This window comes from Ascaphus truei, chromosome 8, assembly GCF_040206685.1.
Source record: "Ascaphus truei isolate aAscTru1 chromosome 8, aAscTru1.hap1, whole genome shotgun sequence".
Taxonomy (NCBI): Eukaryota; Metazoa; Chordata; class Amphibia; order Anura; family Ascaphidae; genus Ascaphus; species Ascaphus truei.
Genome location: NC_134490.1, coordinates 56,608,922 through 56,633,223, shown reverse-complemented (window position 1 = coordinate 56,633,223; position 24,302 = coordinate 56,608,922). Strand labels below are relative to the sequence as shown.

At 42.1% G+C, this 24,302-nt stretch overlaps 1 protein-coding gene across 8 annotated transcripts in view; it reads left to right on the top strand.

The window, feature by feature from the left end:
* The window catches only part of INPP5A (inositol polyphosphate-5-phosphatase A), a 334,901-nt gene that overhangs the window by 185,213 nt on the left and 125,386 nt on the right, over positions 1-24,302 (top strand). For all 8 annotated transcript variants that reach the window (XM_075612175.1, XM_075612178.1, XM_075612176.1 and 5 more), the window contains 4 exons: positions 4,343-4,406; positions 8,974-9,077; positions 20,087-20,139; positions 21,697-21,816. In XM_075612175.1, coding sequence (XP_075468290.1) covers positions 4,343-4,406; positions 8,974-9,077; positions 20,087-20,139; positions 21,697-21,816 — 341 coding nt within the window. The remainder of the gene's footprint in view (positions 1-4,342; positions 4,407-8,973; positions 9,078-20,086; positions 20,140-21,696; positions 21,817-24,302) is intronic.

The window sequence follows — 24,302 nt, the reverse complement described above, 5'->3', positions numbered from 1 at the left end:
TGCTTGAATTACTGTTTCTATGTCATTATGGGCAATCTATTTGACATTTTTTATTTTAATATTCAGAATATCATATTAGTTTGATCACGATGCCTGAGGTAATGCATTGGATGTTTGCTCTGTACAGAAGTAAATTCAGCTAGCTTGTCTAAGTAGTTCCATGTTGTTGCTTTATTTGTTTGTCTTTTTCAGTAAAGAATATTGTCAATACCTCTTTGCACAAAAATATACCCATAAACTTCCTGATAAAGAAAGCTAGATAGTGCCAGTATGGGTCAAACCAAATGGTCCAACAAACTCAGTATCTGCTCTTCAACAATGGTCAGTATCTCAGGCTGTCTGCATACTGCAGAAAGGGGATCTCTACTGCATACCCTGACACTTTAACCACTTCTCCAAGGCGGCTAGATCAGAAAATATTTGGGAGTAGAAGGGACAGATACTTTTAATAATGCCATTTTAGATAAAGACTTGAATTATAATTCTTCTCAAGCATGTAGAACATCTGTCCCAGGGGCGGCCAACTCCAGTCTTCAAGAGCCACCACCAAATCAGGTTTTTAATATATGCCTGCCACCCATACTGAAGCTGGAACTGATTCAGCCACCTCTGCTGAAGCAGCGATATATTAAAAACATGACCTGTTGCCCTCCCTCACCCCCTCGCTCTCCCTCTCCCCCATCCACCCTCCCTCCCCCCCATCCACCCTCCCTCCCCCCCATCCACCCTCCGTCCCCCCCATCCACCCTCCGTCCCCCCCATTCACCCTCCCTCCCTGCCCCCCATTCATCCACCCTCCCTGCCCCCCATCCACCCTCCCTCCCCCCCATCCACCCTCCCTCCCTCCCCCCCATCCACTCTCCCTCCCTCCCTGCCCCCCATTCACCCTCCTTGCCCCCCATTCACCCTCCCTGCCCCCCATCCACCCTCCCTCCCATCCACCCTCCCTCCCCCCCATCCACCCTCCCTCCCCCCCCCCCCATCCACCTACCCACCCACTCGTCTACATCTATGTGTATTTTAATTTTCTATGTATAAGATTGGCTGAATATTCTGGACACCATGGTACCCTTAAACAAGGTTCTGTAAATATAAATGACGGAAATTCAATAAAGTTTTGTACAAATAAAAAAAAAACCCATGACCTGTTGGTGGCCCCTGAGGACTGGATTGGGCCACTCCTGATCTACACCACATATATTTACATTACTTTAATAAGTTATTTGCTTGGGTAGCCGAGCCCAGGACGATATCAAGGCCCTTTGTGGGTCACCAGTTGAAGAGCCCTGTCTTATACTGTTCCAGTAATGTGTAAGAATGGAAACACTGCAAATGGTATGTTGGTTTTATTTAGAATGTGAAATGTAAATAGGATCTTCGAGTATTTGGAGCAATGAATATTCAGCATGGAGAGGTTATCATTAACTTGTGAGAACCAATGATCAATTATTAGCAGTCATTCACTTTCACACTTTATTGCATATTGGAATATTTTGTTGCAACTATCTGGCTATTTGCTTGCTGTGTAATCCTTAGTATGTTCTTATTAGGTGAATAAGTATATAATGCTTTCATTACTTTTTTTGTACTACTTATAGTTTTTGTTGTTGTTGAATGGGATAAATTATGCGCCGTTAGTGGAAGATGAGAAGAATTGTAACTATCATATTGGTCACGGGAGCTATAGGTTGGGCAGTGTCAGATTTCCCGTTAGGCCCGGGCCTAAGGTGGCAAAAATGTCTGTCCTCATTTGCATTTGCCGCGCTCGCGGGCCTATCGAACCTAATGGGAAGAACTTGCCTGTGCCGGCCACCTCCGTTCTGCCGCCCTGCTCCTCCTTCAAAATCGAGCGTCAAGTGACGCCGCGGACGTCACAAAGCGCTGCGTTACCAAAAAGCGTTGCGTTGCCAAATCCGCCGCTGAGGTTGGGATATATTTTATGGAAGTAACATAAAATCCATATGAAATATGTAATTATCTTTCAGAACCTTCATATCTGACTTGTTCATATCATACCTTTTCTCCGACGTTTTCTGACATCACGACGTCGTGTGTTGCAGCATTGCCATGGCGACGTGTCACCAGAAGCCGCCAGAGACAAGGTAAGGGACTTACAGAGGCGTTGCATGCTCCCCTGGCATTTAAATGTTGTGGGGAAGAGCACTGGGCCTCTGTAAGTCTCGCTCCTTCCCCGAAAAGGTCGTGCCCCCCCTGTTTACGCACCCCTACCCTACTGTATAGTGGAGGGTTTTTGTGACCCCTTTTTTACCCATCATAACTTTTTAATTTATGAGTTCAAACTTTATGAAGGGTGTAAACATACAATAGTTCTGTTTCGATGTAGAAAAGAGGCATTCTTTTTCCAATGGGAGTGTATTTATGTTTAGCTCAGAAATGTCGCTTACTTTTTTCTTGGCGTTTCTCATTAAGATTATGAATTCCTGGCACCCTGCCCTTGCAGTAAAAGAGTTCACCTTGAATAATGCACAAAAGTGTATTCTTTCCTGTTTGCTGCCTCTGGAGGGTGGAAAGGGGGGCAGCGGGGGGTCAAGGAAAATAAGGAAAGAAAACTGAAGCCGTCTGCCTGGGTCACAAGAAAGTGTACTCATCAATTAAATGTGTGACAGTGTTTTCTGTTGGATGAACTAATATGTCAAGGAGATGGGCAGGACCTCGTGTTTGTGCTTCTGACAAATCAGCAAATGTTTAATCTCTAGATGTGCAGAGTCTCATAAATAATGCAGCAGTCAGTGAGCCAAAACCGCCTGCCGCCAGGAGGACATCTGTCACTCTGCTGGTAAAAAGACAAATTGGAACAGAATAAATATATGGGCTGTATAATGGTTCTGTTATTCTATGAGATTTGATGTAATTAGTCTGAGTCATTTCATTTCTTCAGGTGTCTGACACACAAAATCCTTCATGCAACATCATTAGATCAATTTTAAAATTGGTTGTAATCCCAGTGAAAATAAGTTTTTTTTTTTTTTTTTTTTTTTTTTTTAAAGGGTTACTTCTAATGTATTTAGAAGTGTTGGAAGTGTTTGGCGCTTTCACTGTTTGGGGTTTTGGTTATAAAACTTTTTTGTTTTTTCGGTTTTGAATTTTTTTTTTTAATTTGTTCTGGAGAAAAGTCAAAATAAGGCAGGAAAATGTTTTGTTATTTTTACTATGTTTTTAAAGGTTGAACTTTTTTTCAAAAGTTTGCAGCCTTATTTTGTTCTCAAACTCCAAGTTGGCTCAGTTTATCAACAACAAAATAATATATATTTTTATATATATTATTTTTAAATGAATCCGAGGTTGAGCCTTTCTTGGCTGTAATTTTGCTCAAGATTGAAAATTTGCTCCAAAGTTACTCGAACTTTCAAACAAACGTCACAGTTCGTACGGGTTCGGATTGTGGGCCTGCGAATGTACCCATCCTCATTCGAAAGCTTTATAAGCAAAAAGTAATAGACAAGTTTGTTAAATTATTCAGAATACATTGATGAGACCTGTCACTGGGGTTTAAACAAGTATAATTAAGGCTACTCACATAGCCCATCTCAATAGTTTCAACTACAAAGAAACTCTCTCAAAGTCTGTAAATAGTACATTAGGCAAATAATGGTGACAATTAAAGTGTTATATTATTGTTAATTACAGTATATATATTCAGCATTAAAGCAGAAATCCCACCAAAATGTGTTATTTGTATTTATTTATATAATTGGACCAGGGAGTGGCCCTAGAGCTAAACCGCGTTATTTTCAGCTCTGGGGATCCCCGGTTTCCAAGATACGTGGTCTTCGGTGCCAGTGCACTTCCTAGATTTTCAAAGTAGGCACCCGCGGCCAGCCAATAGGAAGCTGCAACGTCCATTGTGGTTTCCTATTGGACCACGATTTGGCAGGCATTTTTAATCACCCTGGAGAGGGAGAAAAAGACTGATACCTAAACCTTTAAGTATCTCGGGAACCAGGAGTCATTGGAGCTGAAAATAACGTGGTTGAGCTCAAGGGGAAACCTGGCTCTAATTAATTAAAATAAATCCATGTATCTATTTAAAAAAAAAAAAGAGATGGACAGCATTAATAGCTGCTTTAAGGTGGTGTGTTTTATGTAACCCAAATCGTTTTACACACACACACACACACACACACACACACACACACACACACACACACACACACACACACACCTCTCTGATAAGCGTTGAAACGTAATTCCATACAACTTTAAAAACTGGTAGGTAAAGTGTAGAATTTCTTCTCCGTATATTCTTATGTAACACGTTAATATAGCATGTTATGTTATTTCCTCTTTGTTTACATTATTATTATTATTTGTTTTTTTACAGGCACTTGGAAACTTCTACTTTCTTCACGAGTCCCTAAAAAATGTCTACCAGTATGATTTCAAAGGTAAAGCTTTCATTGTAGATCAGTGAAAACCCAGCAATTCTTGAAACGTAAATATTTGTGTTTCTTTTCTCGTTGTTTTTAGTATTTCGAACACAAGTCCTACACAAACACCATTCTCCGAGTGAGAAATAAGCTATTGTATTAACTAGTGAATCTGGTTTCTGATGGGACTTTTTTTTTGGGGGGGGGGACTTTGGTCAATTGTTTTTTTTTTTTTTTTATTTAAATGTTTAATATTTTCAATAAAAAACATTTATTTTTTTCCATAAATCTGTTTTTATTATATCAACCATGAAAAAAATGCTTGCATTGCCCATCTCTCGTACCTGCTACTGGAAGAGAGACTCAATCCGAATTCGCCATTAATTCACCTTTTTTTTTTTTTTTTTTTAACAGTTTATATAAGATTATTGATCTTCAGTTAACATCAGAAAACAGATATCCGAAATAGGACACTAATATTTTTAGGGATATGTAAATGAGCCACAATACTGAATAATAAATGATTACTAGCAAGACATGTGACATACCTGCGCATTTATGGGTTGAGGTTTCAGTGTACATTAGTGTCTTATTTCACCAATAAGAAGTGAATACTGCTATCAGTAGACTGGGTCCCCAGTACATGCTGCAGGAACAAGAACCGCCCCTCAGTGAGGCCAGGCCCACTAGCTGCCTTGGCGCACAATTTGCTGCCGCAATGTACAACCAGATTTTCTGTAGACAAGATAATGGTCTTCAGAACTGGCGACTGAGTGCTGGCCACTCCCCCCCGGCGGTCCAGCCAATGAGGGCGAACCAGCCGGGTGACGTCATGGCCGTGCCACACCCCCCCCATCCCCCCATCATGGCGGCGCCTCCAGTCATAGCCGCGCCTCCCATTGCTCCCTACAGGCCGAAAATCGCGGTTTTAACCTGTTCACGCGCCGCCAGGATGCTGGGCACACGTGCAGCAGCCAACGCCGGGAACGTAGCCTTATACTCTATAGCAGGGGAGGCCAACTCCAGTCCTCAAGCGCTACCAACAGGTCAGGTTTTCACGATATCCCTGCTTCAGCACAGGTGGCTCAATCAGTCCCAGCTTCAGCACAGGTGTCTCAATCAGTGGCTCAGTCAAAGACTGAGCCACTGATTGAGCCACCTGTGCTGAAGTAGGGATATTCTTAAAACCTGACCTGTTGGTGGCTTTTGAGGACTGGAGTTGGCCACTCCTACTCTAAGTAAGATGACCAGAGAACTGGGGGTGCCGTGTGATGCTGAAAGATGGTAGCAGCTGAAGCACATCTTTGGAAGTAGAGTTGTCCATCACCGCTCTGCTTGTTGAAATTTCACTCCATAATGTTTTGTATAACTCTATGCAAGGCATTATGGGGCTCGATTTTGGGAAGCAGTGCGGGGATTGGCAGCTCTTCTTCCCAGGAGGTTCCGTAGCAGCTGCAGCCTTTCCTGTGCTGGCCCACACAGTGGACGAGTGACCTCCCACAGCAGACCTATTCAAGCAAGTAACATTTTGAAAGCCCCGTCAAGGTGAGAAATCCCCCAAGTACGGCACTGAAGTGTTCACTCTGTATATGCACTATACTAGACATTGAGATATATACATGAAATGTGACTAACCTTCTAACTCTTTGGCACCTATTCAATGCTGTGAAGTTCTCTTCTCCTTTCTGGAGAAGATTTAAGCCCATTCTTCTCGGGCACTAAGAGGACCCCTTCATGGCATGTGGTTTCTGGGATTTCAAAGAATGAAAAAGGACTGAGTTCCGTGGGTTGGTGAAATAAATCATTATGCCATCTGCTTGTGACAAACAGTAATCGGTATTAGCGACACCGGTGGGATGTGGTTATGCAGTGCATCTGAATGCCACGGATGCCTCGCTGGTAAGGAACTTGCCAAAAATAATTGCCACTATTTTTGATTACCCACAAACGAGATTCATTTTGAGTGCCATCTCTGCTTTAAAATTGCAATCCCACCAACGTAATCCAATTGGTTTCCCTGAACTGAATAACCCAACCTATGCTAACAGCAACAATTTAGTTTATTTTGTTTCTCTGGACATTAATTACAAGTTGCATTTCTTAGGGGCTTCTGAATAGAGAAGTATTTGTCAACCCAGGTGTAGCTTTAGCCTTAGCCAATCCTTTGCTTATCAAAGAGCCTTTGCAGACTCTTGTCAAACACACTGACATCAGATTCAAGGGAGCAGTAGCTAGAGGAAATCAAACCCATCCCAAGTCTCAGTTCACCACTTTTACCATCTACAACTTATAGGTATCTGATTTTGGTAGAAAATGCATCAATCACCCATACGTACCCCCTAAACATGCCATTAGTACATATTTGTCATAGAAGGGTCAATATTTCCTAGGACCCAAGTGAACTAATTCTAATGACGTGTAAGGGCTCACATTGGGGTGAATGATGCGTAAAAGTATTTTTTATTTCTTCTTTAAAGTCAGGTTGATTTTCCTACTCCCTTCTGTCTGATGTCACTGTGTGATGTCACTGTGTGATGTCACTGTGTGATGTCACTGTGTGATGTCACTGTGTGATGTCACTGTGTGATGTCACTGTGTGATGTCACTGTGTGCTCAGCAAGCGCTTGTGCAGCCACCAGTCCCGCCTCGCCTTATCTCTATGAGCTCTATGATAAGGACAGCGTGGGATAAGTGTAAAGATAACACTTGATTGACAAACACTTCCCCATTCAGAGACCCCTAAGAAATTCAACTGTCCGACACATGGGATTACACCTTAAAGTGAGAATTGACTTAACCCACTTATGCAGGTAAGTGAACTAACCAGCTAGTGTTATTGTTTCAGGTCAGGAGGGTAAGTAAGTAAGTGATAATTGCCATGCTCACAAAGCCAGTTGAAATGTTTTGGAGAAACACACACTACTTTCTCCTATAGTAACTATACTTGGTATATCTGACCCCTTAACCCTTTCGCTACTGGAGGGGACAACACCAATGTTTGTTCTTAAACTCTTGCCTCCCTGAAAATGTAACACACTGTAATCATGTTTTTGCAAGATTGTGGTTAAATATTCCTTGTGCTTATTTAAAAAAAAAAAAAAAAAAGTATATATGATTGGTTATTTTCCAAATCAGGCTACTGTATTAACGACATTTTCTTCTACAAACCGCAATGCAATGGTTGTGCCAGATCAGATCAATCAGCTTCTTGCATCACATTCATTTGAAACGTCATTGAGCAGCAATAACGGTGATATGAACTAATTGGCTCAATTTATACCGTTTCATTAAACACAAATTCTCAGCAGCAGAAAGCCAAATGACCTCTGTTCGTATTATTGGGGGTATAGGGTCGTACAGCTGATAAATATTTGAATGGCACTTCTGTAGATATTGAATGTATGCGTTTTGCCAATATAAATCTTTTCTGATCCCTGGCTTGTGTGTTTTCCATCATGTCGAATGCAAGAAAAAATCAGCTACAGTATTATGTAACCATTAACATGATATTGTATTTCTGGGGAACATCACTGTACATGTTATACTAGAATGATGTAGGACTTTTAATGAGGACTCAGCCTATGCACCAAGTCCCTTTTCCCACCTGTAAATGGTTCAATACACTCTTGGCATAAAATGTTGATGTACTTAATCAAGGGGACAGTGAACAAGATTGATGCACGTGGACCATCTTAACACACATAACACACTTAACACACATAATACAAATTGAAACGGTGATATATTCTCTGTCTCCCTTAACACCTATGTGTGTGTCTTAATACTACATTGCTTCTTTGCCTCTATTTTAGGTAGATTTTCCCCACATTGTTACTTTATTACTCCTGAGGAAGGTCCATCAGATCATAACATCGAGGGCCAAATTTACGATGTATTGCTAAGCAGTAAAGTACTTTACAACCCGTTCCAGTGGATGGCCTGTAAGGTGTCTTATGGCTTAGCACCACTTAGTAAATTTGTCCCTGAGCATTTATTTGAAGTTTATATGTTTTTAAAGGGTTAAGTTACTCTTCTCTGTGCAGGTCGTTTATAAATCGTGAAAAGGGATTACCACAAACACAAATTTCAATTATTATACAATATATTACTGTTATGAAATTGTTCCATTCTATGACATTATAACATGTATCCTTGCCATGGACCCCAGGTTTATTTTGACCATAAAGGACAAGGAATAAGCTCAACCAAGCTGCTTTAGGGGAATGTACGGCATTGATCATCATGGAAATTAGCGATTAGATCCCAAAGATGTTTTGGCTGATGATGGTACAGACTGAACCATGGAATAGAACTCGAGAGAATATTGTTACTGCACCATCTCTTCCGGGGGTAACCAAATCCTGTCTTCAAGGGCCACCAACAGGCCAGGTATTAGGGATATCCCTGCTTCAGCACAGGTGGCTCAGTCGAAAACAGAGATCTTCTTAAAACCTGGCCTGCTGGTGGCCCTGGAAGACTGGAGTTGATCACTCCTGATCGATTCCGTTAACACGTCAGTTTGTGTTGGTAACATGGTCTGCTCATTGTAAATAATGTTAATACAGAGTATGTGTTTTAATTCTAGCAAAAAAGTACAGAAAAGTTACTGGCAAAGAAATCTACTCCGATACGCTGGAAAGTACCCCGATGCTGGAGAAAGAAAAATTCCCACAAGAGTTTTTTCCAGAGGTAAGTTTGGTACATTGGTTACACCCAGGGCTAGGTACTCCAGAGAAAACGGGCATCCACTGAACGTTTAAATGTTATATCCTGCTTAACATGCAGTGGAGCTGTAATAAAGTGGAAGTATTCAGCCATGTAACCGTTTCTCTGCAGTACAAAGCGCTTTTTTAAAAAAAAATTTTTTTTTTTTTTTAATCATTCAAAAAATGTGTGGAAGCTTCTTGAATTTACGTCCTTATGCCTGCGTTCATTAGAGGCACACCTGGCATTTTATTTATTTATTTATTATAAGAGGCAACCCGAGTTGCACTTTAAAAAAAAAAAAAAATATATATTTATATATATATATATATATATATATATACTTACTGTGTATTTTATTTTTTTAATATATTCAGGCTTTGATTACCTTTATTGAAAACTAATTACCTAAGCTGCCAATTCTACCGTAATCGATCAGCAAAGATCCTGCTTCCCAGGGTTCACTAAATGGCTGCCTTTCAGTTTCAAGCAATCCTTCAGTCAGTGTAACTCAACAGCTACAATGTATTCTTATATTACTAAGGTAACGTTATCTGTTGTTACAGTTTACAGCTCAAAATGCTGGAAATATTGGCAACAAATTATCACAAACAGGAAAGTGTTACAAAGATCTTGCACTGCTGGGGAGGTGGGCTAAACCTGCTATAGGAATCAAGAACTGATATATATATTTTTTTTTTTACTCACGTATGATATTGTATGGATTGCTCCTTTAAATAGATTTGAAGGTGGTGCTGGTAGCAGCCCAGCTGGTTTCTAGCTGGGACTATTAGGCAGGTGGGCGGCTGGGGGGGGGGACGTGGCTGGGGGGGGGCGTGGGAGCTGGGTGACGGGGGGGGCCACGAGACTGTGGATTCTGCGGCTGGAGGCGGGAGGGATGCTGGGTTGGCGCGCACGGGCCTGCCATGACGCTTCCCCCCCGTCCCACGTTGAGAGCGGGGGGGGAGCAGGCCCACAGGCCAGACACCCTGCTTTCCCTGCGCATGCGTGCTGGGACCTCGGCTCTGCGCATGGGCACGGGTGGGGGTCGCCGCCATTTTTTTTTTTAAATAATTTTTTAATTTTTTTTTTTTTTTTAACTAGAACAGGCACGGCCACGCAGGGAGCTGTCCCCTGTAAGCTTATTTTAGGGGACCATGTTATATGGTTTTGAAGCAAAAAGTGGCACTGTGAGCTCATTTGCATGTCAATTCCCAGAATCCCTTGCTGCAATGGAATGGGTGATAATGGTGAAAGGCAGAATTGCAGACCTGTCTTAAAACATGCAAATGAGCATACAGTAATATTTCCATTTGATTTTATATATAGATATATATATATCTATATATAAAACTGAAAATCTTGGTTGTGAGTGTCTGTAGACCATTTGATTGGTCCATCGGTCTGCCTGTCCTCCCACGGCTCTCATTGGCCGGTGTGCCTGCCCCCCGTGTGTCCCGCCCCCCCACGGCTCTCATTGGCCGGTGCTCTAGCCCACTGTTACATTCACACACCACACCGCATGCCCGCAGCCTCACACACTCCACACCTTTGAGCTCGTTCCCTGGTGCTCTATCTCCCCCGGCGCTCTCCCTCCCCCAGCGCTCTATATATATATTACACACACATACACGTCTACATATATATCCTGTTTCACCAATTTTATTTGCACAATCTGAACCCACAATGATAATCTGCACTTGATTTTCTGCTTATTGAGAATAACATACATCACAAGATGAAGTTTAAAGGCGGTTTGTCTAGTTCTCTAAGAACGTTAAGAATAACTGGGATATTGTAATACACCCAGTCAGTTAACCAGCAATTACAGCACGGCACGTTAATTTCCTTCTCATCTCATAAATAACCATAAGTGATTCATAAACCATAAAATATATGCAAACAATCCTTATTGGCTACAGACCGATTCCTTCCTTTTTATTACTGCCATTTAAGGATGATCTAAAAGTAATTACAGTGATTGAGGCATAATGCTATTCAAAATAATTACAACCCACTGCATATAAAACTAACAAAACTTTCTGCGTTAATTTATGGGAGCGCCTGGCAAGATATGAGTCTGAAAAGATGCCTCTGGGAGCAGCACTTGAGATAATGTTAGGCCATTTAAAAAAAAGCAGATTTGTGTAGTCTATCAGGGCTGAGTCTTTTTATTTATTTTTTTTACCCATAGTGAGAAATTGGTTGTTATCATAGATCACGGATACTGCTCAAAGCTCTTATGAAAGATGAATTAATTTCACTAATGCTTTAATGCAAACCTTTCATGGGGAAGGCTGTATGGTGATAACCTTACTGTGGTCTCTCCTTTCTCAATAGTGATTTATGCTGTCTTTTAGTAGATGAAACTGCCTGTGTTCACGATCCATCTGCTAGCTAAAGGAATCATATTATTAAGGAGCATGGAGAGGGACTCAATGTTGTAAGGTTAAAGATACAGACATTTTTTCTTATCTGGAGTTTTTCTTATTAATATTATTCATATATTGGGGACAGGTTTGATCCACGCTTTAAGCAAATATGTTGGGGGGGTGCTTTCTTTTAAACATATTAATTAATACGAGCTTGGGAAAATTAATCGCTATTTTGGTTGAGAACGAACCATTGACCGAACTTTAAAAATGTAGATTTCCCAATAGAATTGCATGTTTTTGTGTCAATTGACAAAAGAGAGGCAACAAAAAGTGTTTTATGGATTTTGTTCTTCCACATCAATGGTATTACTTGTTGTGCGGTTCCCAGGGGCCAGTTAGAGACAGTATATATCACTCATAGCAGTAAAAATAGCAGTGCTGTTAGGCATATTCAAAGTGTGTGTCTAGACACACACAAACACATACACACACACACACACACACACACGTTATTGTTTGCTAACCTTGAAGTTATTTATAAGAGTTTGCTTTATCTATTATAGGGCCTTATTCTGTATCTAGCTAAGCAGCTTTTGGGGCTTTATTGTGGATTTTCACCAGGAGAAACAGCCCAACCAATCACTCTGGTGCATATAGAATTACCGTACCCTTAATGTCTTTATTAAAAAATTGCTTTATTTTTTTATTTTATTTTTTAACGTTCGGATGTATTTTCATCTCTGAAGTTTGCAAATCGATAAAAGATGAGGGTTGAATAGTGTTGTTTTAATAATGCAGAATAAATTCACAGAATGTGGCAAGTACACAGTTCAAGTTTTGATCCGTACGTTTGTGGAGGATAAACACTGCCATGTACTAATAAAGTAATAACTGAAACCTCCAGTGTGAGCGGCCACTGAATTTTTAGGTCGGCCTGAAGATGTTCTAGATAAGTCCGGTTTTCCTACTACTTGAATCCATCAGACTCTGTGCAAATTCTAGAACAGTCTAAACCAGGGGTTCTCAATTCCAGCCCTGAAGTACCACTAACAGTCCAGGCATTAAGGATACCCCTGCTTGAGCACGTGGTTCAGTCAAAATGATTGGGCCACCTGTGCTAATAAGAGGTTATCCTTAAAACCTGCACTGTTGGCGGTTCTGGAGTAGCCACTGGTCTAACTCACCATGACCGTTCCGTCTGACCTTCAGACTGCTGGAGTCAGAACTTCCTCGTGCCAGAGTGAGTGACTCACACCGAGACAGATTTTTCCTGCAAAAAGTAACAATGGAACTCGCATTTAAGTGGTTAGTAGCACCCTTCTGAATTACACCAAAAGAAATGTTCGGTTTTGATCTTTAACCCCTTAATGCCTTTTCCGATGAACAAGTCATTTAACGGTATGAGACGAATTTGCATCATTCATCCTTAAGGGGTTAAGACAGTACTAGAAGGACATAGACATGCTTAACATAAGGGCTTGTTCGATTTTATTTCACAGAGGTCCACTTTCTGTGAGCTTTAAACTTTTATATAGGATCTAGACCATCGGTGGCCAAATCCAGTCCTCAAGGGCCACCAGCAAGGCAGTTTTTAAGGATCTCACTGCTTCAGCACTGGTGGTGCTGTCTTCGACTGAACCACTGATTTAGCCACCTTTGCTGAAGCAGGGGTGTCCTTAAAACCTGACCTGATGGTGGCTTTTGAGGACTGGAGTTGGTCACCCCTGATCTAGACAAGCGGAAAGAAAACTGACCCTAATACCTCACGTCCCAGACTGAGCTGTGGAGCCAGGGGCAGAACAACTGCAAAACCCTGCAATGCAGGGGGGCCCGAGAGCAGGGGGAGGACCTTGGCTGGCCAGCACTGGAAGTTGGGCATGGCAAGAGTTAAGGCCCAACCTCTGTGTAGGGCTGCCAAGGCCTATGTTTGCTGCGGGGTCCTCACGCCAAGCCCCCCCCCCCCCTGCCGGTGTACCCGAAGTTGGGCCTGCTTAGAAATCCGGCTCAACTTCTCCATCCACTCACATAGCCCCAGCTTCCCGCCAACGTGGGACCAGAGTCCTCTCCCCCGTCCCACATTGCCCACAAGGCAAGATTGGGGGAGGAGAGTTTAGTGAAAGATAGGGAGAAAAGTGTAAGGAGCGGAGAGGGATTGCGTGTGTCAGGGGGAATGGAGTGTGAGTTGTGGAGTGTGAGAGGAAGGTGGAAATGGAGTGTGAGAGGAAGAGGGGGGCATAGAGTGAGGAAGTGGGGGGGAAATAGAGTGTGAGAGGAAGGGGAATAGATTGTGGTAGGAAGGGAGGGAAGTGAGTGTGAGAAGGGGGAAGTGAGTGTGAGAAGGGGGGAAGTGAGTGTGGGAAGAATGGGGGGAAGTGAGTGTGGGAAGAATGGGGGGAAGTGAGTGAGAGAGGAAGGGGGGAGTGAGTGTGAGTTAGAGAGGACGGGGAAGAGTGAGTGTGAGTTAGAGAGGAGGGGGAAGAGTGAGAGGGAGAAGGGGGAGAATGGGGAGAGTGAGTTAGAGTGAAGTGTCAGTTACAGAGCAGTTGTGGGGAGAGTTAGAGGAGCGGAGAGAGTTAGAGACGAAGGGGGAGTGACCGAGGGGGGACCTTTAAAGAAAATTGCTGTGGTGACCCAAAAATTGTAGTTACGCCACTGTGTGGAGCAGAGAGGTAAAGAGAAGGATTCTGCTCCCAGAGACATTTGAGTAGTCCTGGATTACAGCAAAAAGGTAGATAGATGAGGGTCCAAAGCCAGGGTGTGCAGCGCACAGCAGTAATGAAGGAGCAGGTCTTGCAGAAAAATAAGTCCTTTATTTAACAATTCATGGTGTGGGACAGCAGCAAACCTTCAACGCGTTTCGTTCAAAGGAACTTTATCAAGAATACAGTCCCAGCACTTTCTGAGCACCATTTCAAACACACAGATAGATGAGGGTGTCTGTTGTGGTACAAATCTTTCTGTCGCTTACTCACAAAGTAGATTTTCCTGGTGCAAAATGAACAAAAATCTGACCCTGTGTGTCCCATTTTTCTCGGCACTTGTACAATTCTCTGCTTCAGGAAAAAAATTCCTTTTATTTAAAAGCCGATCTGTAATCGAGACCTGTGAAATGGCACCTGGGAACTAGACTGGTTTTTATAGTACAGATTAATCAGTGAATAAACTGTCCTATAGCATTTTATAGTAGTTGCTGAAGAAATGTATGTTCCGTTTCACTCAGAGCGTTAAAGCCCTATAGGGACTATGTAGCAGGGGCCAGAAAAATGAATTTACACTCGCATCAAACTTTTTATTCTTCTGCCTGCGGATGGTAATCAAGTTTTTACATGGATATGTTAGCCCTATAGGGTTTTTTGATGCAAGAAAAATTATGACTTAAGAATTTGACAGACCCATTCTAACTTATAGTTCTGTAACTCAACACAAACTCTTCCAATTGCCCTATGTCAGAAGTCCAGTCTTCAGCTGAGCCACTGATTGAGCCACCTGTGCTGAACCAGGGATAACCTGAAAACCTGACCTGTTGATGGCCCTTGAGGACTGGAGTTGAGAATCCCTGATATAAAGTATTTGTGTTATGTGTCCGTGTAGACCGCGCAGTATTACTTTGTACTTCGCCTGCACTCCTTTGGCAGCCACGTTTTCGCTGAGGGGAAAAAACGCACACTACAAATTTACTGGTATTGATCAACTTCTTGAAATGCCCAGCAAACTGTTTTTCAAATCAATATTAAATGGGTTTCAAAACAGGTGACATTGTGTTTTAGATAAGATTATTTAGTCCTGGCAGTTCTGTGTCAAGGTTCATCTATCTTTCTGCCATTTAATACTGATAAAGTCTTAATCCTTGGCTGTAGAGTGGTTGTAAGGTGCTTCAAGGTTTGTTTACTTTTGAGCTCCAGGAGTGGAGGCCGCAGGACAAATGTGAGAAAGTTGATCATCTACTATATATTTTGGAAAGTTTTCTGCCTGCTCACTATGCACTTGGACACCTCTTAAGATATTGTAACTGCATTTTGCATGATGGTTCCTAAGATCAAGGAGCAGATTTTTTGTCTGTTTGGATGCAATTGGATACATTCTATTTTAAATCTATTACAATTTCTCTAAGCAAGTCAGCCACTAGGTGTTGTACCTGGTAAGCTATGTCTCTGGCATGTGACATCATAATGGTGACATCATACTGCACATAGCCTGGTGGCAGATAAGGAGAGTCAGATGGCTATAGACTGAGTTTACACAGAAATCAAACTAAGAAGGAAAGAGAGGAAGTCAGTTGACACGGGAGGAGAAAGTAAGAATGCTTGAAAAGTAGAGCGATGCATAAACAATTGGGAACAACATAATTAAAGGTGTTAAAGGAAAGTGATGAGGGGGGAGAGAGAATGGGGTAGACAGGATGAGGTTCTTTTCTTAGAATTCCTGAATAACGCCGGGTACTTACAGCTAGTTACTGATAAAGTGATGGGTGCTGAGAACCGCCTCCCAGCTGAAGCAGTGGTGAAAACTATAGTATATATGACATGTTGAATAGGAACATTATAACCATTTTAATCTGGTCTGTAACTGTTACATGTGCCTATAATATATATTATCTCTAACTGTGCATGCAATGTCTTGTAATGCATACCCTGATCACTTATGTTACTTGTATAACAGACAACACAGAGGCTAAAGGGACAACTCACGCTTTCCCCGCTGGAAAAAAGCAAGGAGTGACTCTGGGTGCACTCCAACCCTCTCGGATCAGCTTCCCGGCGTTTGTGTGCACACGTGCACGGTCTCCCTGGTCTGGAATCCCTCTGCTTACTGCACGTGTCGCTCGCATGAACCGCCTCAGCCAATCAGATTCTCCACGGAGCTGTTTGCAGGGTTGGTACGGTGGCCTCAGACGCACAAAAAGCACAATGCGTTTCGGCTTTCGACTTCTGTGGGCACACAAATGCCGGGAAGCTGATCCAAGAGAGGGTTGGAGTGCGCCCTGAGTCACTCCTTGCTTTTTTCCTCTGTGTTGTCTGTTATGCACTATATATTTTTTGCATTTGTGTCTTCTTCTCCATATGAGGTCTACAAGGAGAGGATTCCAGTCTATGGAGTAACAGTATAAGTGTGATCATTGTTTGAATTTATTCACTTGGTATTTTTGCACTTTCACTGCACTGTTGATTTCAATTTGCACCATGAACACTTGATGGTCTAGTTTTGTCACAAATAGCGGTTTGGGGAAACCGTTGGTCTTTAGGCAGCACTTGAATTTAGCACTATATCATATATTTCTTGCGCCTTATTTTGTTGTTTCAAAATAAATAAACTGGTTTGCTTCTTTGGGTCCCGCAATGAATTGCTCAGCATGGTGTTGCAGCCTCCTGTCAATGAAATGGTTCAAAGTTATAAAACGAGTCATAAAAACTCTGGAGGCAAAGTGGGAATTAAGTATCATGGGGCAGATTCTCAAAGCGGCGAGATCGCTGATCCATGTGGTCTCAATGCCCAATGGTGCTTCCGTGTCGGCCAACACGGATCGGCTATCTCAGAGCTTCTGGAATATACCACAGTCTGTCACAAATGGCTCTTTGCCTTCCATCAGCCTATGTAATCATAAGATATTGGGGTAAAGGTTTCCTCTATCTTCTATAATTGAGGGCACTGGATGCTCATTTGCATTTCATTTCCCAGAATCCCTGGCTGCAGTGGAAGCACTGTCTGCTTAGAGATAACGGGGAAAAGCAGGGTCGCCGTCATGTGAGTGTGCACACAAGTGATATTTTTAATTGCTGTATGGTGGAAGGTTTGTCACATTTTTACCCACCATAACGTAATGTGTGATTGAAACCTATCCCAGCGTCATACAGTATTGCACAGCCAGTATAACCAGCCTCAAACTGATCAGACCCAAAAGGTTGAAAAGCTGTGTGTGAGTAGGGTTACTAGCTATGCACTTCTTTAACCCAGGCTGTGCTGAAAGGGTGTGTAATACGGCAGGCATAAGATTATAGGGCTCCATGTTAAAATGGACAAGAAGCTAAACGTGAAAGTATGTGCTCATTTGCATGTCATTACCCAGAATCCCTGGCTGCAGTGGAAGCAGTTTATGCCAAGAGATCATGGGGACAGGCAGGATTACAGACCTGTCTAAGACGTGAATGTGCTCACAAGTGGGACTACCTTGGAGCAAATACAATTCACATATACTCAAGTGTAAAGGAAAACCATGCAAACAATCTCATCTTGAGGGGTTACAGCATCAATACAAAGGAAGCATATCTGTAAAAATCAAAGAATGGGGCACTTTTAAATAAAGCTTCCCAACGCCCTGACTTACCTGCAGCAGCCTCGGCTTGCATACTGTAGGTCTGTAGAAGAATCCGGCAAGGAGGGCAATCACTGCGCCAATTCTTTATAACGCAAAACGATATGTAATATTTATTAAAATAAGATGTCTTGGGTCTGAGAAGCAGCCACCCCCCCCCCTCCCTCTTCATGTATAGCAAGGGTGCTCAGTCCTCAAGACCCCCTCCCCCACACCATTGGTCAGGTTTTAAGGATATCCCAGCTTCAGCACAGGTGGCTCAATCAGTGGCTCAGTCTTCGAGCTCATGTGAAATGTGAAATCGTGCACTGTGACAGCCAAATCGGGAAAGCACTAATGAAGTCATTGGCACTTCATCTGTATCCTTCATAATCCTTCTTTGTATGGACGAATAAACCCTTGCTGTGGGTCACTATTTAATTTGATATGGTCCCTCTTGGTAAAATCATGGAGAAAAGATGAATTAAAGCTCTGTGCTAGTCGTTATCAATCATGGTTGGTGTGCATTACTTATTGCTCACAGTGCATTTTGACATCAGTCCTCCATAACCTCTCCCTTCATGTTCATTTTGTCTGGAGGTTCTTTACCCCATGTACCATTGGTTATTTATGTTGACTTTGTTTTTGAAGGGTTTGAAAAGGTCAACATAATATCCATGGGTGTTCATGCAACAAATCACTTGCAAAAGTATAGAAGCTAGAATGTTTAATGTGAATGACCAACACATTCTGTGTGTTATTTGTAAAAGGGGCATATAAATGACACACAAAGCAAACCTCTGTTGTATAGTACTAATAAAAAAATGCTGTTTTTATCTAACAGTGTTTATCATGAGCTGCTTAGTATATACACAATAAAGTCTACATCAAGGTGGTCCTCAAATACTATATTGAGGTCCTTTAAAAGGAGCAATCCAAGCAATATCTTACATGTGTGTTTTTTAATAAATCCGTTCTGCCGTATTGGATACATGCTAAAAAAAATGTTTTCCTTTATTTCAACTTTCTGCCATTTTTAATTAGTTTTAATATAATACGCATCGTTTGATCGTGGGTTTTAACATATTTCCCCAGCAGTGCGAGATCTTTGCAACACTTTCCTGTTTGTGATCATTTGTTACCAATTTCCCCAGTAGTTTGAGCTGCAAACTGTAACAATAAATATTGTTACCGTAGTAATACGAGAATACATTGTAGCTGCTGAGTTACACTGTTTGAAACTGAGAGGCAGCCATATAGTGAACCCTGGGAAGCAGGATCTTAGCTGATCGATCACAGGAGAATAAATTGATCGGCATCTTAGGTAATTCATTTTCAATAAAGATAATGTAAGGCTGCATATATTAAAACACTTTTTTTTTTAAAGTGCCGCTTAGATTGCCTCATTAAAGCCTCTTGAACTTTACTTAAGGCAGCTATTTTCTTGTTAAAATGGATCCATTTGTTGTATTTTTTTTTTAGTCATTCTTTCACCACAGTCTACTGTGGCTTTTTATAACCGTTAAAGGTATCTATTTATCGTCTCCCGGCTGCAGAACTAGGGGCTGGAGGGAAAACACTTACAGTACCAAGCAAAAGCATTAATACTAAAACCAATAGTATTTTTGCTCCAGTTTTACTCCCATTGATGCAGCCGTGAGATTCTGTTTTCAGTTTGATAGCATGTCTATTTCCTGGGAAACCCAAGTTGTACTGTTTACCAACGACAGTATACACGTATACAGCTGCACTGGAGCGCTGTATGGAAGCAGGTTTTATAGTGTTAATGTCCGATGCATACTAATTAGTGCCCATATGTAATATATTGCATCCATTGCTTATCATTTTTAGATTGTTACTAAGCGTCCGCCGGAGAACATGCACTCAAGTTTGTTTTTGCTCCAGGAAAAAGTTGGCGGATGAAATTGATTAATTGATGTGTGATTTTCTGACACCCAATCGTTGGTACATCCTGTGTCATTTACTTTGGTGACGTGCAAAAATGTCACTCAATGTAATTTGCGCCAATATGTATTGCCAATTTTATTATTCATACATAGATGCAGTTCCAGAATATAACTATGCATAAAATATTAGTTGTGCACCACTTGATAGTGTCTTCTTTTGACTTTGACCAAATCACTTTATTGCCTTGTGCCTCAGTCATAGCATAGATTGTCAGCTCCTTGGACAATGTAAAAGCAAACTGGCATTTCTGAGAATAAATGATTATTTGTAGCGTTAATGCTTGTTTACCTTCTATTTGTTTGTCATTGTTGTGACACACAGCTGCTGCTTTGTATTAAAAATGACTTTGTTTATTTTTCCAGAGTAAATCATCCAGAAAAGGCTTTATTCGGACGCGATGGTGTATCACTGACTGGTACGTTTTCCTCTTTCACGAGCTTTTGCAATCTGGGCTTTCGTAAGTTTATTTATTTTTTTATAGAACTTTTAAAAAGCCCTTGCAACAAGCAAGTTTATACGCCTGGGAACCTGTTTGAGTAATGGGATGAAACCTTCGTGTTTATGTATGGTGCATCAAGAGTGCAGCGAAAGTTGCCAATGAAAACTAGAATAGGGCATTTAATTAAATGTACTGTAAACCTATCTCTGAAATCTGTGCATAACACTTTTCAGGAACAAGGCAAATATTTGCGAGGCATGAAATCTAATTTGTGCTGTGTTTATGGTGCAGAATCAGTGCCTTTGCCAGGGAATTCATATCGCTGATCCCTTTAAAGTTGTATTTCCTATTAAAAGCTGGCACTTTCTGCTTTGGATGAGGTGATTACAGGCTGCCACCTTTCTGACACTTATAAACAGTTTTGTCTGCATGGCATTCAAAGGAAGCCGCATCCGCCATGATTTTCAGCTTGTCATTCTTTACATGTTACATTGTATTTCCAGTATTCATGAATTTATGGGACCAGCATCAACCAATGCATTTTAGTACCTCAAAGATGAGGAATAACAGTTAGGGACCTATACAGCTAGTGCAGGGGTGGCCAACTCCAGTCCTACAGGGCCACCAGCAGGTCAGGATTTAAGGATATCCCTGCTTCAGCACAGGTGGCTCAGTCTTTGACTGAGCCACCTGTGCTGAAGCAGGGGTATCCTGAAAACATGACCTGTTGGCCACTCATGAACCAGTGCCTTCAATGCTCCAGTTGGCCCGAAACAGTGATACTTCATTTTTGTAGTATTCAGTATGGGAGGAAGGAAAAAGCAGTAAGAAACAATGTTGTATAACACTATGCTTGTTAGAAACTAGAATTTGGAGAAAACATTGACATTTATAGAGTGGTGGAAGTGTGATCGTACAGAGAGATGGGGATTACCATTACAAACCAAGAATACCACTGCTTTCTGTTTTTACAAACTTACAGTTACATTTTTTCTAATTAAAGCAAAAGTGGTGTCTCCCTTTACAGCAGGGGGACCACCAACAGGTCAGGTTTTCATAATATCCCTGCTTCAGCACAGTTGGCCTTTTGATTGAGCCACTGATTGCTGAAGCAGGGGTATACCTTATATCTGTCCTGTTGGTGGCCCTTGAGGACTGGAGTTGGCCACCCCTCTTTACAGCATAATTATTTTCTCAGCCTTGCTCTCTCGCTCTGCCATGTGTTGGAAGGCCCTCCTGACAGTGACTGGGTTTAGGGCACTGTGTATACTGCATTAACAGAGCATATTATAGTTGTACAATGGCACTGGAAACTCTTGTATGGTATAACAGCTAGATATTCATGATCAGCGATTGCATTATTTTTACCCTTCCTATGTTTTGATATTCATCCATATTATTTTTGGATCGCATATCAGCTGGCTGCAGAGCATAGGCTCCCTGCAGGCATATGGACGGCACTGCTGGACAATAGACCCGTCGTACCTTTCATTGCTTAAGTAACTCTCTGGTGTTCCTCCCCGTGTGCTGTAGTGCCTTCGACTTGGTGAACATTCATCTTTTCCATGATGCTTCCAATTTGATTGCCTGGGAATCCAGCCCATCTACCTACTCAGGAATACGACAGAAGGCTCTTAGTTATGTTCTAAATAGGTATGTAATTTAAATATTCACATCTTTTTATTGCAGGTAACTTTCATTATGTTTGCCTAGTAATTGTAATAGATCACTATTATAAAAAAAAATAGTTTTAAGTGTAGTAGTTAAAGGGGGAAAAATTACACGTTTAGAGAGTTCACAATAGACTCATTCTTGTACCTCCAGCAGAGCTATGAGTTTTAGATTAATTAACAGAAAATAATAAAATAAATACTTCTCTTTGACACACAACTGTGAAACATTGGTCTCTCTCACCATCTGTAAAGTGATGCCATTAGGGGAAAACCAATGCAGTGGCTGGCCTGCCCTAACCCATGCACCACGTACTCCCGGAAGATGCCTTTTGATATTGTCAAACATTTCTACCATGAGACATTCTCCACATTCCAATAATTACAGGAAATGTATCTCTTGGCAGGTGAACTGGCCACTGCATTTATTTCATATACCAATAAACAAGTACAAAAAATTACAATATAAACATCAATGTAATTTGCTTAACTGAGAACTTCCCAGTCTGGCAATACTAGCTCCTCCCACCTCGGGCATCCAGCTGAAGGGGAACCGTACTGTATAGCATAATTCTCCTTTGAGGAACAGCCCCCAACCAAGTCGTCTGGCCCCCAACCTGCCGTTACCCTACAGCAAAACCCCACCAATGGGTTTACAGTCATATCAATGAACCCCAGTTCTTCTGTCATGATCTTCCTGCCACTAATGACACAATTTAAATTGATCTCATCTCCCCCAAGAACTCTGCGCATTTTCAATTCCTCCTTGAATTATAGATATCCAAACTGTGCCTATTCTCCTCACTACATCACCGTTACTACTCCACTTCGGAATTCCTCCCCTTGCAAACCCAAATGTCATAAACACAGGCTCATCAACCTTGGAAAAAACAAAAATCATTCCATATGCAACAAAATGTTACTTTTATGTCTGAAGCACTTATTCTTCTCTTTTCTCTATACACACTCTCTCTAGGTGACCTAATCACATCTCTTGGGTTTAAATATCACCTCTATGCTGACGACACACACATTTACTTTTCAACCCCTGACCTTACACCTGCTGTACAGACCAAAGTTTCTGAATGTCCCTCTGCAATATCATCCTGGACGGCCCTCCGCCGACTTAAACTTAACATGGCAAAAACAGAGCTCCTCATACTTCCTCCCAAACCTGGCCCTACTACCTCCTTCCACATTACTGTTGGAAGTACTATCATTCACCCGGTAGCCCAAGCAGGCTGCCTAGGGGTCACACTCGACTCCTCTCTCTCATTCTCCTCTCACATTCAAAACGTTTCTAAAACCTGTCACTTTTTTTCTCTGCAACATTACAAAGATACGCCCTTTCCTCTGTTGTTCGACTGCTAAAACTCAGGCCCACATTCTCTCCCGTCTCGATTACTGTAACCTCCTGCTGTCCGGCCTTCCTGCCTCTCACCTGTCTCCCCTACAATCTATCCTAAACGCTGCTCCCAGAATCACTTTACTCTTTCCTAGATCTGTCTCAGCGTCTCCCCTGCTGAAATCCCTCTCCTGGCTTCCTATCAAATCCCGCATCTCACACTCCATTCTTCTCCTCACTTTTAAAGCTTTACACTCTTCTGCCCCTCCTTACATCTCAGCCCCAATTTCTCGTTATGCACCATCCCGGCTCTTGCGTTCTGCTCAAGGATGTCTTCTCTCTACCCCCTTTGTATCTAAAGCTCTCTCCCGCCTTAAACCTTTCTCACTGACTGCCCCACACCTCTGGAATGCCCTTCCCCTCAATACCCAACTAGCACCCTCTCTATCCACCTTTAAGACTCACCTTAAGACACACTTGCTTAAAGAAGCATATGAGTAGCACCGTGGCTAATACTACACCTGATACATAAAGCTTGGCCCCCTGCAGACGCACTTACCAGAATGCCCTCCTACTGTCTCTGTACGTTCTCCCTACCTACCAATTAGATTGTAAGCTCTTCGGAGCAGGAACTCCTCTTCCTAAATATTACGTTTATGTCTGAAGCCCTTATTCCCATGATCTGTTATTTGTATTATTTATTATTTATATGATTGTCACATGTATTACTGCTGTGACGCGCTATGCACATTAATGGCGCTATATGAAGACATACATACAAGCCTCTCCGGGAGGAGGAAACTCTGCGGAGGAAGCTCCCTCATCCCCAGCACATCTGTTGATGTACCAGTTAACCCTTCGATTGCTGCCCTCAGACAGCGCCATTTTCTGTCTATGACCTAAGTAATTAAAGCAACTCCTCGACCTCCCTTACACCAGTACTCTTCCAAATCTGCCTGCTCGCGCCCACCCCCTCTTACATTCTCTCCGGCATCGGCGGCGTAATTTGACATCACGTGATGTTGCGTTGCCATTTGTATGACGCTGTGTTGCCGTGACGATGCTTTGCCAGAAGCCGGCTGAGAGCAGGTACGAGGGAGTTAGAGGCCTTGCTCACTCCCCCG